Genomic DNA, 19,365 nt, shown 5'->3' with positions numbered 1-19,365 from the left:
AAAAAAAAAAAAAAACCTTTCCTTTCCTGGCCCTTTGGGGCTCTCCTCTACTTGCCAGATGGGATGCTGCCTCATTCATAAATTGAAACAGTTAATTGGATCTTGAAAACTTACTGTAACAACATATAAGGCTGTTGTTGAAAGAGATTTAGGGACACAGAAGACCTTGGCAATGACCTTTGAAGACCCACTCCACAGTGGATCCTAATTTAAAAATTTGAGTTGGTGCTGTCTGACGTAAGATTTGGGTTACATAAAATTTAAACAATTATTTAAATGAACATTGAATTCGATTTTGCTCTTGAAAATCTCCTAATTCTGGTTTTTTCTATCTACCCATGAAAGGTTAAAGACCCGCCTGGAACTATGAGATAGAAAGAGAGAGCCGATCAGCAAAGCTCGGCTTTGTATTTTCAAACAACCCCTTTATTGCAAAAGTTATTGGGCCAGTGGGTTTGAAAATGGTTGGCACTGAAATGGAGGGTATACAACCGCGAACCGAAGCTCTTGCAGCCCTCACAGAGGTAAGACCCGTCATCCCACGTACCTCACTGCGCCATTTCCTGGCTCGCACGCACTGCTTGGAAGAAGAAACGTCGAGTCCTGCTAGGGCCTCCAGCCAATGACTACACTTTTGCTCTCCGCCCTAGCAACTCCGGGCCAATGGGCGGAAGGCTATCTTTTGATTAGGTACGGTCCTTTTCCAGCCAATCGGAAACGTTCTTCAAATGAGTCTCTCTGAGATCGCAGGCTCCGGCCAAGCAGGCTTCACTTCCGGGAGGCTGTCCTGGGAGGCTGCGCGTGTTGCCATAGCGACCATTTTACGTTACTGGTTTGTAGGCTTCGTCCCGGTACCAGGGCTACTGCGGGGACCACTCTTTCTTCTCCCATTCTTTCTCGGCCCCCTACGGCCCAAGGGCCTTACGCAGGCTCTGGGGGTCTGGCCTAGGGTTCCGCGGCGTCCCGCGGAGCGGGATGGCTGCGGAAGAAGAGGATGAGGTGGAATGGGTGGTGGAGAGCATCGCTGGGTTCCTGCGAGGCCCGGACTGGTCCATCCCCATCTTGGACTTTGTGGAGCAGAAATGTGAAGGTAAAAACCAGATCCCGAACCGACCATTCTTTCTCGCCTCTCTCTCGCCAGCGATCGGCAGAAGGTGGTCACCACGAACCATCTCTCATCTCTCAGGTCTTACCCCTGTCCGCCGGGTTCAGAGCTGGTTTGTTGGAGGTATTGCTGTCACTGCGTCAGTGTCTTCCTTCATGGAACTGAAGACAGGGACTCCCCTTTCTTTGGGCCCAAGCACACATCCGAAAATCATTAGATTTCCATCCTATGTTGGGTCTCTCACCTTACCCTGCACGTTTCTTCCTTGGGCAGGTGCCCTGTTTGGGTGGGCTTCAACAATTTCCGCAGAGACTGGGGAGGAGAGAGATGAGTTTGCCTAGTGTTCCTTCCTGATCTAACAGTTAACCGCAAAGGGAGCGCACGCTGTTACTCCAGCAGCCCAGAGCTGGCGACCCAGTGGCATGTTTGCCTTTACTCTCCACTCTCGGATATACCAAAAATGGGGAGGGGGCGTATCTTGTAACAACTAAGGTATATAAAGGTGGCCTAACATTCCCTGTGAGGGCAAAGGACCTCTGGGTCCTGATCATTCACGCTTAGATTCTGCGTTCAGTTCTCCGAGACAAACTGGAGCCCAGGTATGGAAAAGGAGCTAGAAACCATGTCATATGAATGAATGCCCAACGATACCATTGGTGTTTAGCAGGCAGGACTTGTAGGGTAGCAATATCTCTCAATCATTTGAACATCTGCCTTATGTTGGAGGGTTTAGACTTGTAAGCTTCAGTAGCATAGAGCTAGAGTTAATGCGTTCAAGCCACAGACAAATTTCTATGAAGGAAGTGTGCTATAGCAGAATGTATCCCAGTTAAGTTAGCCTATCTCAGAAGGTAATGAGTTCCCCAGAGGGTAGCAGTGTTTAAATGGATTTGACAGCAACTTAATGGAGATAACCATCAAATGGTTATCCTGGATGAGCCTCCCCCGCCCCCTTGGGCTTTTGAGAGTCCTTTCAACCCTAAGGGTCCATGAATTTGGTAAAGATAAACTTTAGTTTGACCACTGAATCTTTTCATTACCATAATCAAAATTATGCCATAATAAAAATCCAGATAGTATTTAAGTATTGTTTTTATGTGTAATTTCTAAAGAAGTTTAAAATAATTTTTATTTGTGAGCTTTTTAAGAATTTAGAATTCTGAGCCAGATGAAGCATGTGGAATTCTGACCTCCTTTGGGAGAAAAAAAGAATTATGTCACTCTTTCATTCTATTTACCCCTCTGAGACTAAATGCTAAAATGAAAAAAAAAAAAAAAATTAAAGCATTGCCTTTTTTAATCCCCAAATGTCAAAAGTGGTTGCATCTCAGTAGTAATACATCTGACTGTGTAGCACAGGGAAGCAGTAATCCTCAACTTTATACACATGTAATGTAGTAATTTGATTTTAGAACTAACTAGAAACAGTTTAAATTATTGCTGTATTGTGTGTATGCCCAGTGTTACACAGAGCAGATGCCAGTAGAGGTGGAAGTAACATCCCATTGCAACTTGAAATAAGTGTTAAAGTGACTTTAGGTTGTTAGTGTGCTAGTCTTTAAAGATTAGTTTTGTACAACCTGTGATATCAGCATTTATTTCAATAAGCATTTATTGAGTGTATGTGGGCCAGAAGCTGGGGATAGAAATAGGAATGAAACAAAATCCTTGTGGCTGAGAAGTTTATGATTTAGTATGGAAGAGAGGCAGGTAAATGGAATTTAAATCTGAATTGGCAGGTGTTATAATAAAGGAGGGCATGTGGCTCTATTTTGAGTTCAGAGGAAGGGATCTAACCAGCCCAGGAGTTGAGAGTGGGTGGCAAGTCTTAGACAATGTGCCATTTGCATGTGTCATGAAGAATAGTTGGGAGAAGAGGACTGGGTAAAGACAGAAAACTCTAGGAACACCTGAGCAAATGTACAGGAGTTTGAAGCACGGTGTGTATTATGTATGGTGATATTCCAAGTACTGATGTATGTTAAGAGTGCAAAGTTTGGGTTTTGGATGACAAGAGATGAGACTTGGAATTTTTGTCTGGCCTTCTGAGGATTTTGCATTTATTATTTAGTCAAAGAACAGTCAGTCAAAGAACAGTCATTGAAGAGCTTTAAGTAGAAAATTAAAGAAGTTAGTTTGCATTTTGGGTCATTTAGGGGGAATTTTTAAAAGTTTATTGTTAACAATTCATGAATTTGGCCTGTTTCCCTAATTAATTATCATTTCTTGATGGAATATGTATCTTTCTAATCCGCATTGTTTCATACATATGATCATTGAGTAAACATTTGTTTTGGTTTTATTTATTTTAATTTCATTACTGATTTATATAGAGCAAAAATGGCCTAGTCACTTACAGTAAAATTTATATCAGCAAATTATGATAACATAATCTGGAGCCTGTTGTAAAAGGAATTAATGTTTAAAAACTATTAATAATATTACATTAAAGGTTTATAAATTGTTACCTTTTATTATTGAAAGTAGCAAATTAGTGTTTTTCTTACATATGAAACTATAAACAAACATGAAACTTGTTTATAGTTAACACTGTTATATGCTATACATATAACATATTATTACAAATATACATATATGTATATATCATGTATATATATGCACATAGAGTTTTTTTAATTCAAGAATTCAAAGCTGAAGAGCTAGGTTATAAGAATGAGAATTCTATTGTAAGATGTAATGAGTGCACTTTTATATTTGCATTAATGAAATGATTTGATTTTGTACACTATACAGTAATATTTTTCTTTTAAATTTAGTTTTTGATGATGAAGAAGAAAGCAAATTGACCTATACAGAGATTCACCAGGAATACAAAGAACTAGTGAGTATTTTTTCCATTGATTATTAAAAGTAATTAAAATAATTTTAGCTTTTCTAAATTAAAAACATGGACTTTTTCCATTTTAAAATTCTTTAATTAAAAAAATCCATTCTTGGTACACCTGGCTGGCTCTGCTATAGAGCATGTGACTCTTAACCTTGGGATTGTGAGTTCAAGCCCCATATTGGGAATAGAGCCTCCTTAAAAAAATAAAAAATAAAAAATCCAGTCTACCCTAATAGTACTACTAGTTCCATCAGGCCCTAAGGCATCTCTGAGCATTTCATCCTTTTGACTTCTTATCTCTTCTACTCTAGAATCTAAGAAATGAATTTAGGACAACTATTTTAAGGGATCTTGCATCTAATCTTTAAGTTTTATTCATAATCTGCTGATTCGTCTAGATAAGTGTTAGTTATTTGCCATGGTTGTCTTGTAATTTTTAAAAAATGCCTCTGAGTAGCGGAAGAGTCGTACCCCATTGACTGTCATGACCCTGACCAGTTATTTCAAGTAGAGGAAATAAAATTTCATTTGATTCTCTGCAGAAATTTTAACTTTCCATTGTTTGTGGGGTTTTTTGGTGAAAGACATTGTCATTGCCATATAGTATAATTTTATGTAGATTAATAATTGCAAGCAAACATTTGATTATCCTTTTTAAACTTGACACTTAACATGAAAACTGTCATTCGGATTTTTCTATGTAAATTGGAAAAGTTACACTTTCTCTTTTTAGGTTGAAAAGCTGTTAGAAAGTTACCTCAAAGAAATTGGAATTAATGAAGATCAGTTTCAAGAAGCATGCACTTCTCCTCTTGCAAAGACCCGTACATCACAGGTTCTGCTTTTGTGTCATTCTGCTAACATATAGTTTTAATAAAAATGCCCAGCGTTTCACTTAAATTTGCTATATTTGTTTGTCGAAGGATACTATTTTAGACATTGTATGAGTAAAAAGCTAATTCATCACATGTGGGTTCTTTTTATAATTACCTTAAGAAATGATAATTTGTGGGGCACCGGGTGGGTCAGTTGGTTAAGCGTTCCCATTCGTGATTTCAGCTTTTGTCATCATCTCAGGGTCATGGGATCAAGCCCTGTGTGGGGCTCCCTGCTGGGCCTGAAGCCTGCTTGGAATTCTTTCTCTTGCTCCCTCTCCCCTCTCTCTCTGTCTCTTAAAAAAAAAAAAAAAAAAAAAAAAATTGAGACATGAATGAACTAATGCAGTTAATGCAGTTAAAAAGGAACTTTTCGACTGCAGAACTAGGATAGATCACAGTTTTTATTTATATACACTGTTCTATTGTTTTATTTATGTATTACTGTTGTATTTATATAGATCTCTGACAGTTTATCAGTTGCCTCTTTTTTAATCTTAGCAGTTTTATAGTGCACAGTTCCTGGGGCTTCCTTCCCTTGGAGCTATTTTTATTTTTAAAATTGTGTAGATTTTGTAGAGATCTATTTATTTGTTTATTTTGAGGGAGAGAGAGAGGAAGAGAGAAGGAGAAAGAGAGAGAGAATACAGGGGCCAGGGGCAGAGGGAGGAGGAGAGAGAATCCCAAGTAGACTTTGTGTTGAGCATGGAGCCAGACACGGGCCTCCATCTCATAACCCATGACCTGAAGCGAAACCAAGAGTCTGACAGTTAACTGATCTACCTAGGCACCCCTGGAACTACTTTTATTGTCTCATTAGTTCTGCAGTGCTGATTTGAAATAGATATTATGTGTATTTGTAACATATTTACTGAGGGCTCATGTTAGCTGCTGTTTTAGACACTTGACGCGTATTATGTCATTTAACCTTCCTGCTGCCCCTTAAGATTTTGGCACTGTTTTATTTCCGCTTAGAAGTGAAAAACCTAACGCACAGCTATGTTAAGTGACTAGTGCAAAGTCCACTGCTAAGTAAGTAGTAGTGCAGGATACCATACCAGCCCAGGCACTCCCAACTGTAAGCCCTTGCTCAGAAGCCTTCTCAACAAGTTGCTTTAGCTTTCCATCTTCTCTAAATAAACTGTAATTCCTTAGCCTGATGATAGTGAGGATTGTCTGTGATGTGACCCTAAATTAGATTTTCAGTCTCCTCCTGCTGTAGTTCCCTGATATGTTATGTACTATTGTTATTCCAGGCCACTTGATCTTGTAAGCATCCATGCATCTGGATTTGCTAACCCTGGAATGTTTGGCCCTCACCTCCCCACCCCAGTATTTTTTCCTTACCAGATAAATCCTTCTTATCATGAGGGCCTTGCTAAAATGTTACTTCTTGTGGCAATTTTCTCAATCTCTGGTATGCTAGGGTGGACCAGCACTCATTCTATCTCACTGGACATTTTCACATTTTTGGTACTCTGCCCCAAATTATAGTTTCTTAGAAGTCTGTTTGCCTTACTAGATTATAAATCCTTTGAGATGTTTTTAGTATCTTTGTATTCCCGATGTCTCATCTCATAGATGTGAACCTAGTTAGTAGTAGGTAGTTCTTAATAAATGTTTCTTAACTTAAATTACTTTTTATCATGGCCTAGAAGAGGGTGCTTTGACTACTGTTTAATCCAGTGCTTCCTACTATACTTCTCTATTATACAAGTTTTCTTATTTTGCAATCATCTCTGATTCTAGAGATAGAACATCTTTAATATAACACGACATTTTGAAAAAATGTTTAAATATTATTGGTATGCCCCAACTAATGTAAATAAGTATCTTGTTTTATTCATTAATAATGCTATAAAGCAAAAGTTGTTTTAAAGTTCACCAATAGCTTTTATTTTTTATGTACCATAAATTTAGTTTAAGGAGTAATAATAGGATTTATTTTCCTCTCCTTTTTAGGTGGGCAGGAATAATTTGAAAATTATTAACTACTAGGAAAACAGCACAATAAACTTACAGCTAGTAAATGAAAGATCTAGGACTCAAATCTAGGTCTGTCTGTATCAAAAGGCTTGCCTCCTTGTACATGGCAAGACCATATTACCAATCAACTCCAAATAAATCAAAAGGTACTGCATTGCAGAACAAAAGAGAAAGATGTGTTACTCTTGATCTGAAAACAGTATTTTAAGATGTTGATATTTGTTTTTCAGGAATGTTTTCTACATTGGTGAATATTTGTCAACCTCTCAATTAAGTCATTATGAATGAGCCTGAATTACTTTGTGAATAAAGATGTTCATGCTAATAGCAGACATATCCACCTTTTGTTTTCATTATTCAGATAACTTTATTTTTTTTAATTAAAGATTTTATTTATTTACTCGACAGAGAGAGAGAGATCACAAGTAGTCAGAGAGGCAGACAGTGGCGGGGGGACAGGTTCCCCACTGAGCAGAGAGCGCAATGCGGGGCTCGATCCCAGGACCCTGAGATCATGACCTGAGTCTAAAGCAGAGGTTTAACTCACTGAGCCTCCCAGGCACCCCCATTATTTGAATAACATTAAATTGAATGAAGATGTTCAGAATTTTAAAATACTGTTTTCAGATCAAGAGTAACACATCTTTCTCTTTTGTTCTGCAATGCAGTACCTTTTGATTTATTTGGAGTTGATTGGTAATATGGTCTTGCCATGTACAAGGAGGCAAGCCTTTTGATACAGACAGACCTAGATTTGAGTCCTAGATCTTTCATTTACTAGCTGTAAGTTTATTGTGCTGTTTTCCTTTCTTATCCATTCTGATTCTGTTTCCACATCTGTAAAATCTGGATAGTATCTACTTTGAAAAGTTTTTGCATAATTTAAGAGATAATGATCATAAAGCCTTTAGCACAATAATTGACATTTATAAGGTGGTCTATAAATGGAAACACCTCCTAATTAATACTAGCTATTTTGGTGGTTGATTAGCAGTGTGCTAATTAGGCCAGGGTCATTGGTTCAATCCCCATGTGGACTAGTTAGCTGTATTCTCTTCTGGAGCAAACACTTAGCATCGAATACTGAATAGCAACATGATTTAAATCAGCACAAGGCTATCCCCATTACCAGAAAAACAGTTTAAAGCTATTTTATTTACTACTTTGCAGCAATAATGTAGTTTTTTTTTTTTTAATTTTATTTATTTGACAGACAAGTAGGCAGGTAGGCAGAGACAGAGATAGGAGGAAGCAGGCTCCCTGCTGGACAGAGAGCCTGATGCGGGGCTCGATCCTAGGACCCTGGGATCATGACTGGAGCTGAAGGCAGAGGCTTTAACCACTGAGCCACCCAGGTGCCCTAATAATGTAGTCTTTATACAGAAAGATCAGAATGCTGAGTCCATTATGCCACTGTAGGGTGCCTACGAATTAACTCAAGAAACGAGTTGCTTGTCTTAGTTATTGAGTAGGTAATTTTTATTTTGTTTTGGTTTGGTTTTGATTGTTTAAACCAGCTCCCATTGCATTATACTGCTGAAGCCCATTAGCAAAATTCTTTTCTCCTGTTTGGTCATCATTATGCCTAGGCCACTGCTCCTGCCATACTCTGTTTATTGAAGTCAGCAGGAGTAGCGAGTGTATCAGAAGAAGAACTCTGGTTTAAGACAACAACAACAAAAAACCTGTGAGAGCATGTTTTTCTGTTGAATCTGTGATTTCTTAAAACATGCTCATGAATTAACTGTTCAGAAAATATGATATTATAATAACTACTGAGATATTTACTATTTCAGTCACCTTAGTTGAATTTTGTAATTTTGTGGTGGTTTCCAACCGAAGTAGGCAAAAATGACTTCCTTCGTTATGACTTCCTTGTGATTTTTTGTTGAGGGTAAAGTTCATCATTGATTTCTATGCACTGTATTGCAAAAGACTGCTATACGGTAAGAGACGAACAGTATTTTTTGCTTTTCATACTTGATTTGCTTTGACTTTTAGAACATAAAAATTAACACTTTCAGAAACATTTGTGTTATGGTAGTAATTTGGCAAAATTATGATGTTTTTCCAATAACTTGGATCATTGAAAAGATTACATATGTGGTATAACGTTCATTTTCTAAAAATACACACAGGATAGGGGTGCCTGGGTGGCTCAGTGGGTTAAAGCCTCTGCCATAAGCTTGGGTCATGGTCTCAGGGTCCTGGAATTGAGCCCCGCATGGAGCTCTCTGCTCAGCAGAGAGCCTGCTTCCTCCCTCTCTCTCTGCCTGCCTCTCTGCCTACTTGTGATCTCTGTCAAATAACTAAATAAAATCTTTAAAAAAAATAAAAAATAAAAATACACACAGGATAATTAACAATATTTTGTGTGAGTACTAGTAAGATTTTAAAAATTAATAGGTTTTAAAAGTTTTTTAAAGATTTTCTTTTCTTTTTTTTTTAAGATTTTATTTCTTTATTGGAGAGAGAGAAAGGGAGCGCAAGAGCAGGGGGAAGGGGCAGAGGAATCTCAAGCAGGCTTCACGCTGAGCCGGAGCCTGACCCAGGGCTCTATGCAGATCTCCATTTCACCATCCTGAGATCATGACTTGAGCTGAAATCAAGAGTCCAACACTTAACCGACTGAGCCCCATAGGCGTCCTAATAGGATTTATTTTTTAGAGCAGTTTTAGGTTTACAGAAAATTAAGCAGATAGTACAATGTCCCTTATTACTAACATCTTTCATTAGTATGGTATATTTGTTAAAATTGAGGAGGCAGCATTGAAACATCATCATCGGGGCGCCTGGGTGGCTCAGTGGGTTAAGCCTCTGCCTTCGGCTCAGGTCATGATCTCAGGGTCCTGGGATCAAGCCCTGCATCGGGCTTTCTGCTCAGCAGGGAGCCTGCTTCCTCCTCTCTCTCTCTGCCTGCCTCTCTGCCTCCTTGAGATCTCTGTCAAATAAATAAATAAAATTAAAAAAAAAAGAAAGAAACATCATCATCATCATTATTATTTTAACTAATGTCCGAGGTTGACATTAAGTTTACTCTTTGTGTTCTGCAGTTTTGTGGATTTTGCCAAATACACAGTGTCACATATCCACCATTATGGTATCTTACAAAATACTTTCACTGTCTTTTTTTTTTTTAATAAGATTTTATTTATTTGACAGGCAGAGATTACAAGTAGTCAGAGAGGCAGGCAGAGAGAGAGAGGAGGAAGCAGGATCCCTGCTGAACAGAGAGCCAGGACACTGGGATCATGACCCGAGCCGAAGGCAGAGGCTTTAACCCACTGAGCCACCCAGGCACCCCAATACTTTTACTGTCTTAAAAGTCCCCTGTATCCTACATCTTTATCCTTTCCATCCTTGCTCCTGGCAACCACTGCGTTTTACAGGCTCTCTCGTTTGCCTTTTTCAGAATATCATATAATTGGGATCATGCAGCATATACCTTTTCAGACTGGCTTCTTTTGCTAAGCAGTATGAAATTAAGGTTCTTTCATTTTATTTGTTGTTTGATAGTTCGTTTCTTTTTATTGCCGAATAACATTCTTTTATATGGATGTACCACAGTTTATCAGTCTACCTTTTGAAGAACATTTTGGTGTGTTCCAGTCTTCGGTAATTATGAAAAGGCTGCTACAAATATTCATATTTATGTGGACAAAGTTTTCAATTCATTTGGGCAAATAAAACCTAGGAGCAAGATTGCTGGTTTATACAGTAAGATTAAGTTTAGCTTTGTAAGAAATTTCCAAAGTCTCTTCTAAAGTAGTTGTACCATTTAGAATTTTTACCAGCAGTGAATGGGAGTTCCTGTTGCTGCACATCTTCAGCAGCACTTCATATAGTCAGTTTTTTGCATTTTAGGCATTCTAATTAGGTTTATAATGGCTTACTTTTGCCCATTTTATTTTATTATTATTTTTTTAATATTTTATTTATTTATTTGTCAGAGAGAGAGGGAGAGAGAGCGAGCACAGGCAGACAGAATGGCAGACAGAGGCAGAGGGAGAAGCAGGCTCCCTGCCAAGCAAGGAGCCCAATGTGGGACTCGATCCCAGGACGCTGGGATCATGACCTGAGCCGAAGGCAGCGGCTTAACCCACTGAGCCACCCAGGCGTCCCACTTTTGCCCATTTTAAAATTGAGTTGTTTTCTAGTAGTTGAGTTTAAGAGTTCTTTGTATACAATTTTTGATGCAAGTCTCCTTTATCAGGTATGTGTTTTGCAAATATTTCACAAAATTTTCTTCTGTGGCTTGTCTTTTCTTTCTCTAACAGTGTCTTTCACCAAGTGGAAGTGTTTTATTTTATTTATTTAAATTATTTATTTATTTATTTTTTAAAAAGATTTTATTTATTCATTTGACAGACAGAGATCACAAGTAGGCAGAGAGGCAGGCATAGAGAAAGGGGGAAGCAGGCTCCCCGATGAGCAGAGAGCCTGATTTGGGGCTCCATCCCAGGACTCTAGGATCATGACCTGAGCCGAAGGCAGAGGCTTTAACCCACTGAGCCACCCAGGCACCCCTTTTTATTTTATTTTAACGAAGTATGTGATTTATCAGTTTTCTTTCATGGATTATACTTTTGCTGTTGTATCTTCAGAAGTCATTGCCAAACTCAGGGTTATCTAGATTTTCTTTATGCTATCTTCTAGAAGTTTTATGTTTTTGTTTTTTACATTTAACTCTATGTTCCACTTTGAGTTAATTTTTGTGAAAGGTGTAAAGTCAATATTTAGTTTCTTTTCTTTTTTTTGGCATGTAGATTTCTAGTTCTTGTAGCACCATTTGCTGGAAAGATTATCCTTTCTCCATTGGATTGCCTTTTTTTTTTTGTCAAAGATCAGTTGATTGTGTTTGTGTTGGTCTATTTTCAGGCTCTTTCTGTTCCATTAATTTATTTGTCTACTCTTTCACCCATATCACAGTGTCTTGATTATTGTAGTTTATAGTAAGTCTTGAAATCAGATAGTGTCAGTCCTTTGACTTTTTTCTTTTTCAATATTATGTGGCTATTCTGGGACTTTGGACTTTTCATTTAAATTTTAAATTCAGTTTGTTGCTGTCTACAAAATAATTTGCTGGATTCTGTTTGGGTTGCATAAACCACAGATCAAATTAGGAAGAACTGACATGTTAACAGTGTGGAGTCTTTTTATCTATGAACAAAGAATATCTCCATTGATTTATAATCCCTTTGATATCTTTCATCAGAGTTTTTAAGTTTTCTGCATATAGATCTTCTGTGGTTTTTGTTAGATTTATTCCTAAGTACTTTTTTTTATTGCGGAGTTAATGTAAATTGTATTGTGTTTTGTATTTCATTTTCCCATTACTCATTGCAGGTATATAGGAAAACTTGTATAGTAACCTTATATTCTGCAGACTTGCTAGAATTACTTACTAGTTCTTTATTTGATTTCTTTATTTCTTTATTTAATTTCTTTAAACTGATTCTTTGGGAGCGCCTGGGTGGCTCAGTGGGTTAAGGCCTCTGCCTTTGACTCAGGTCATGAACTCAGGGTCCTGGGATCGAGCCCCACATCAGGCTCTCTGCTCAGCAAGGAGCCTGCTTCCCCCTTTCTCTATCAGCCTGCCTCTCTGTGCCTACTTGTGATCTCTGTCTGTCAAATAAATAAAAAAAAATCTAAAAAAAAAAAAGATAAACTGATTCTTTAGGATTATCTACAGACAGTCCTATCATCTGTGAAGAAAAACTGTTTTTTATTTCTTTCTTCCTAATCTTTGTACCCTTAATTTCCTTTTCTTATTGCATTAGCTAGGACTTCAGTATAATGGGGAATGGGAGTGGTGGGAGGGAACTCGTTTCTGATCTTAAAGGGAAAGCATCTATTTTCTCACCATTAAGTATAATGTCAGTTGTCAGTTTTTTATAGATGTTCTTTATCAGGTCAAGGAAATTCCTCTCTATTCCTCATTTGCTGAAAGTATTATCATGAATGAATGTTGGATTTTGTCAAATGCTCTTCTGCATCTATTGATATGACAGTGTGATCTTTCTTTTTTAGACTTTTCATGTGATTAATGAATTACATTAATTAATTTTTGGGTGTTGAACCAACTTGCATAACTAGAATAAATCCCTCTTGGTCATGGTGTATAATTGTTGGGATTTAATCTACTAGTATTTTGTTGAGTATTTTTCTATCTGTGTTCATGAGAAATACTATTCTTTCTTGTAGCATTTTTGTCTGATTTTGGTATCAGTGTAATGTTGGCTACATAAAATAAGTTAGGGAGTATTCTCTGCTTCTATTTTTAGGAAGAGATTGTGAGGAATTGGTGATTTTTTTTTTTTTTTTTGAGGATTCTTATCTAAGGGCAAATTTTCATATGCATGTTCAAATACATGTAAATCCTACCCTGAATCATTCAGGGAGGGCTGGTGGGACAATAGCATGGACACTGAATAAGTTATGTGTAGCAGGGAAAGTGGATTTTAAAGTCATACTTTTTTTCTCCTTAATAATTTGAATCAATAGAAAGGCTTTTATATTAGTTCTGTAGGTTATGCTATTTAACTTCTACAAATAAATATGTGATTATTATTATTTTGAGAAATAATATGAATCTATAACTTTTCTTCAAAGTTTGATCTTTTTTTATTTTATGGAGAATTGTGTAATTTCTTCATTAAATATTTGGTAGAATTTACCGGGGGACCCAGCTACGCCTGGAGCTTTCTGTTTTGGAAGGTTATTAATTATTGGTTCCTTCTTTTTTAAAGATGGAGTTAGAGTATTCCTGTCTCTCTATTACCTTATTCAGATTGTCTATTTCTACTTGTGTGAGCTTGGCTGATTGTGTTTTTCAAGGAAGTGGTCCATTTTGTCTAGGTTAAGATGTTTGTGGACATAGAGTTGTCAATAACATTTCTATATTATCCTTTTAAAGTCTCTTGCATCTGTAGTAATGCACCCTTTTTCATTCCTGATATTAGTAATTTATGTTTTTTCTCTTTCGTTCATAGTTAACCTAGCTAGAGGTTTATCAGTTTTATTGATACTTTTGAAGAATCAACTTTTAGTTTTGTTGATTTTCTACTTTAAATTTAATTCATTTCTTCTCTAATTTCTACTGTTTTTTTTTTTTTCTGTGCTTACTTTGGATTTAATTTCTTCTTCTTTTTAAAAAGATTTTATTTATTTATTTGACAGACAGAGATCACATGTAGGCAGAGAAGTAGGCAGAGAGAGAGGAGGAAGCAGGCTCCATACTGAGCAGAGAGCTCTATGTGGGCCTCCATCCCAGGACCCTGCATGACCCAAGCTGAAGGCAAAGGCTTTAACCCACTGAGCCACCTAGGCGCCCCTAATTTATTCTTTTTGTAGTTCCTGAAGTGAAAGCTTAGATTATTGATGTTAGATATTTCTTCTTTTTAAATATATGCTTTTAATGCTGTAAATTTTCTCTGAACACTACTTTAGCTGTACCCTGAAAATTTCAATATGTTGTATATTCAGTTAGGAATATTTTAGGAATTTCTCTTAAGACTACAGTTGACCTTTGTACACAGGTTTGAACTGTGTGGGTCCACTTCTACACAGATTTATTTTTAAAATAAATACAGCACAGTACTATAAATGTATTTTCTCTTCCTTATGATTTTCTTTTTAAAATTTTAATTCCAGTATAGTTAACATAAAGTGTTATATTAGTTTCAGGTGTAGAACATAGTGATTCAACAATTCTATACATTACTTAGTGCTCATCATGATAAGTGTACTCTTAATCCCCTTCACCTATTTCATTCTCCCCTCACCCACCTCCCTCTGGTAACCATCAATTGATTATCTGTAGTTAAGAATCTGTTTTTTGGTTTGTCTCTTTTTTCCCTTTGTTTTTTTGTTTCTTAAATTTCACATATGAGTGAGATGATATGGTATTTGTCTTTAGCTCACTTGCTTATTTCACTTAGCATTATATTCTCTAGATCCATCCATGTTGCTGCAAATGTCAAGATTTCATTATTTTTTATGGCTGAATAATATTCCATTGTAGCTATATACCACCTCTTCCTTATCCATTCATCTATCAGTGTGTACTTGGGCTGCTTCCATAATTTGTCTATTGTAAATAATGCTGCAATGAACATAGTGATACCTAGATCTTTTTGAATTAGTGTTTTTTTTTTTCCCTTGAGTAAATACCCAGTAGTGGGATTACTGGGTCCTATAATATTTCTATTTTTAATTTTTAATTTTAATTTTCTATTTTAATTTTTAATACACTAGTTTGTATTCCCACCATCTGTGCCTGAGCGTTCCTTTGTCTCTACATCCTCGCCAACACTTGTTGTTTCTTGTGTTCTAATTTTAGCCATTCTGACAGGTATATGGTGGTAGCTCATTGTGGTTTTGATTTGCGTTTTCCTGATGATGAATGACATTGAGCATCTTTTCCCGGATCTCTTGGCAACTCCGTATGTCCTTGGAGAAATGTCTGTTCATGTCTTCTGCCCATTTTTAATTGGATGATTTGTTTTTTGGTGTTGTGTAAGTTCTTTGTATATTTTGGATACTATCTCTTTATTGAATATGTCCTTTGCAAATATCTGCTCCCATTCAGGAGTTTGCCTTTTAGTTTCCATATGATTTTTTTTCTTTCTTTCTTTTTTTTTTTTTAAGATTTTACTTATTTATTTGACAGAGAGGGAGAGAGTGAGTGAACACAAGCAGGCAGAGTGGAAGGCAGAGGGAGAGAGAGAAGCAGACTCCCCGCCGAGCAAGGAGCCTGTTGTGGAACTAGATTCCAGGACCCTGGGATAATGACCCGAGCCAAAGGCAGCCGTTTAACTGACTGAGCCACCCAGGTGTTCCTCCATATGATTTTCATAATAACATTTTCTGTTCTGTAGCTTATTGTTAAGAATGCAGCAGTAATACATATAACATAAGCAATATGTGTTAATGGGGTGTTTATGAATTGGTAAGGCTTCTGGCCATCAGTAGGCTATTAGTAGTTTAAGTCTGGGGCAGTCAAGAATTATATGCAGTTATTGGACTGCATAGGGGTCAGTGCCCCAAGCCCCACCTTATTTAAGTTTTGACTGAACTTTTTTTACTCATATATTATTTAGAGGTGTGTTGTTTAACCTCCAATTATTTTAGGTTTTTCCAGTTATCATTCTGCTCTTGATGTCTAGTTTAATTCCTTTGCAGTCTGAGAGAATACTTTGTATGATTCCTATTCTTTTAAATTTATCGAGATGTGGGGCGCCTGGGTGGCTCAGTGGGTTAAGCCACTGCCTTTGGCTCAGGTCATGATCTCAGGGTCCTGGGATCGAGCCCCACATCGGGCTCTCTGCTCAGCAAGGAGCCTGCTTCCTCCTCTCTCTCTGCCTGCTTGTCCTCTCTCTCTGTCAAATAAATAAATAAAATTTAAAAAAAATTTATCGAGATGTGCTTTATGGCCTAGAATGTAGTCTATTTGGGTGAATTTTTCATGTGTGCCCGAGAGGAATGTGTATTTTTCTGTTTTTGGAGAAATGTCAATTTGATCCAGTTTACTGAAGGTGTTGTTCAGTTCAGTTGTGTCCTTTCTGATTTTCTGCCTGCTGGATCTGCCCATTACCGATAGAGGGTATTGAAGTCTCCAACTGTAATCATGAATTCATCTTTTTCTCTTGGTAGTTATGTCTGTTAATGGAATACTGTAAGTACATGAAATCACTTGTACCTTTCAAAACTATGGTATGATGAACTTTAAGAAGAGATAATAATAGGGCAACCTAAAGCTAAGTGTGAATATATTTGAATGTCTTATACACTCATGTAAGTCAGATTCCTAAATACTCAGTGTTCATTTTTTGTTAATGTGCTTTTCTCAAACGTAGATACTATCATATTTACTTTACCTCATAGTCTTCTGTCAAAGTAGCTTGACATCTCAATTAATTAAATGGATACTTAAGACTGTTGTTGTTTTTAAAGTACTTGCCAGTTTTTGAAGTAACTCTTGTATTTAGTTCCTCTAAGTGCCTTTAGCAGAAGCTCTTATCCATTTCCTTGAACTGGAAGAATCTCACTACTGTACAGTTGTCAGGTTTAGTGCACCATTTTGATATTTAACCAGCCTCAACATGATCAGAACAATAACTTTATAGGTACTTTTCAGTTTAAAAAGTGCCTTCTCATCTTATTTAATTCCAACACCCGGCCAGAAAGTTATGATTGTATTTCTTTCATGCTAAAATGCTAATTTTTCATATTGTAATACCTCTGAAATGAGAATGTATTTTACACTAAATGACATGTTATAATTTAATTGGCGGGGCTTTTTCTTTTCTAGTTGGTGCAAGAAGTAAAGCCTTATTTTACTAATTTGGGGGTTTAGATTCAACAAAACACTGTATTACTATTGTTATTATAGTACCAATTTGCAGATGAAGAAACTTAAGCTCAGAGAACTAAAAGACATGCCCAGGGGCGCCTGGGTGGCTCAATGGGTGAAAGCCTCTCTTTTTGGCTCAGATCATGATCCCAGGTTCCTGGGGCGGGCCCCACATAGGGCTCTCTGCTCAGCAGGGATAATGCTTTCTCCTCTCTCTCTGCCTGCCTCTCTGCCTACTTGTGATCTCTGCCTGTCAAATAAATAAAATCTTAAAAAAAAAAAAAAAGTCACACAGAGTCACGCAGCTGGTACATGGGTAAGCTGGAAATGGCTTTTGATATCAAGGGCTCATTTTCTTCCAATGCGTTGATGATTCTCGAGCTTTAATGTTTTAAGAATTATCTGTGGAGATACATGGGCACCCATCCTCTAAAAATTTAGATTGATTATGTTTAGGGCACGATTTAGGAATATGCATTTCTTAGACGCCTCAAGGTACACATTATGTGTGTAACTTTAATTCTGACTTGCTGTTAGAAGCTCCAGTTGATACACTGCTATTAATAGAACTGCCCTCAAAGAGTTTATTACTGATGGGGATAAAGTCCTTAATATCACCAATAAGAAGTCTAGGAAACCCCAGAACAAAGTTATGTGGGGGCATAATCCCATCAAGTTGTCTTGGCAGACATGACTAATCTATCACAGAGACTGTCCACAACTGGTTTCAATACTGAGCCTTGGGCTGCCAATCACAGTCAAGTCTACCTGCTAGTCCCTGCTGTGGGTCTTTTGAACAGTGCATATGACTTTAGGGGGAAGAACCTCTCCATCACTTTTTTCTACAGCTGACTCCTCATAAATGTCACAGAGAGAGATGCATTTTTAAGATTTTATTTATTTATTAGAGAGACAGGGAGGGAGTGAGCAAGTACAGGCAGGGGGAGAAGCAGGCTTCCCACTGAGCAGGGAGTCCGATGTGGGACTCCATCCCAGGACCCCGGGATCATGGCCTGAGCCCAAGGCAGATGCTTAATGACTGAGCCACCCAGGTGCCCCCTGAGAGCTGCTCTTGCATTTTGCTTTGCTTTGCTATATACTGTGATTTTCTGGTGAGCGGATTGCTGAAGGAGCTGATTGCTCCTTCCTCTTTGCTTCCTCTTTGATGGAGCTTTGGTTGATGTGTCTGACTTATTGCTGCAGCCTGCCTGGTGAACAATAGCACACCCTTGGTTGCCTCTGCGTGATTTTGTGTGTTCAGCTTTTACATTAATATCATGGAAAGGTTGAAATAAGATTTTAGTCTGGTGCATTAAATTTGAGTGTTTTCTCCTGGGTTTTCACCCATTGCAAATCTTATTCTACTTATTATTGATTAGCTTGGGAAGTGGCAATAGCCCCCTGTAGTTAGGGAAATGTTAATTTAGGTACTCCATGGAAGACACCTTTACTTTTCCCCTTAATTTATCACATTTGTTGTTTCTTCCAGAAAATGATTTCACAACATAATTTCTAACTTACCTTTTACATGAAATTTGTACATATAGGACAATTGTCTTCCCACATTATTAATATCTCATTACACTTATTTTCCAGACTCTATTTATTTTTTTTGCATTGACTTTTATTCAACTTGGTACTTTTATTGATTAAGGGATAATTTTGTACTTAGGATTTATTATTCACAGTAAATTTCAGGTGATAGAAATAAAACCAAATAGATATTGTTATTTTGGCCACAAAATAAATCCAGATACTGAAGTGGTAACCTTAAAAAAACTAAGCTTAATTTCTGTGTTATTTTTCAGAGTTACTCAGCACTGGCTCATTTGGAAAATATATTACCGTTGTCAGTCTTAGCTTCTTGGAGGTCTGGGGGTTGGGAGAGTCTTACATTAAAGGCTTGTAGAATCTTAAAATTTAACTTTTGAGTCATTTGACCGTAAGTACTACTACAGCATTCTTGAATTAATAGAAATGATTTGCCATAGAAATGATCTGAGTGTGTGGAAATAGTTGTAGAACTTGAATCTTCATTTAACTTCCAGATTTCTTTTCCATAGGCCATTTTGCAACCTGTATTGGCAGCAGAAGATTTTACTATCTTTAAAGCAATGATGGTCCAGAAAAACATTGAAATGCAGCTGCAAGCCATTCGAATAATTCAAGAGAGAAACGGTAACATGTTGAATTTATA

At 37.2% G+C, this 19,365-nt stretch overlaps 1 protein-coding gene across 1 annotated transcript in view; it reads left to right on the top strand.

Moving 5' to 3' along the window:
* The first annotated feature begins 653 nt into the window (after window positions 1-653).
* Window positions 654-19,365, top strand: part of CFAP36 (cilia and flagella associated protein 36) — a 31,452-nt gene continuing 12,740 nt past the window's right edge. Inside the window, exons 1-4 of the mRNA XM_082743621.1 lie at window positions 654-1,090; window positions 3,883-3,947; window positions 4,687-4,788; window positions 19,232-19,346. Of these exons, the coding sequence (XP_082599747.1) occupies window positions 976-1,090; window positions 3,883-3,947; window positions 4,687-4,788; window positions 19,232-19,346 (397 nt within the window). The 5' untranslated portion in view covers window positions 654-975. The remainder of the gene's footprint in view (window positions 1,091-3,882; window positions 3,948-4,686; window positions 4,789-19,231; window positions 19,347-19,365) is intronic.

The sequence above is a fragment of the Mustela nivalis genome (assembly GCF_964662115.1).
Source record: "Mustela nivalis genome assembly, chromosome: 8".
Taxonomy (NCBI): Eukaryota; Metazoa; Chordata; class Mammalia; order Carnivora; family Mustelidae; genus Mustela; species Mustela nivalis.
Note: the sequence above shows the minus strand (reverse complement) of the source record. Positions and strands in the feature narration are given on the sequence as shown.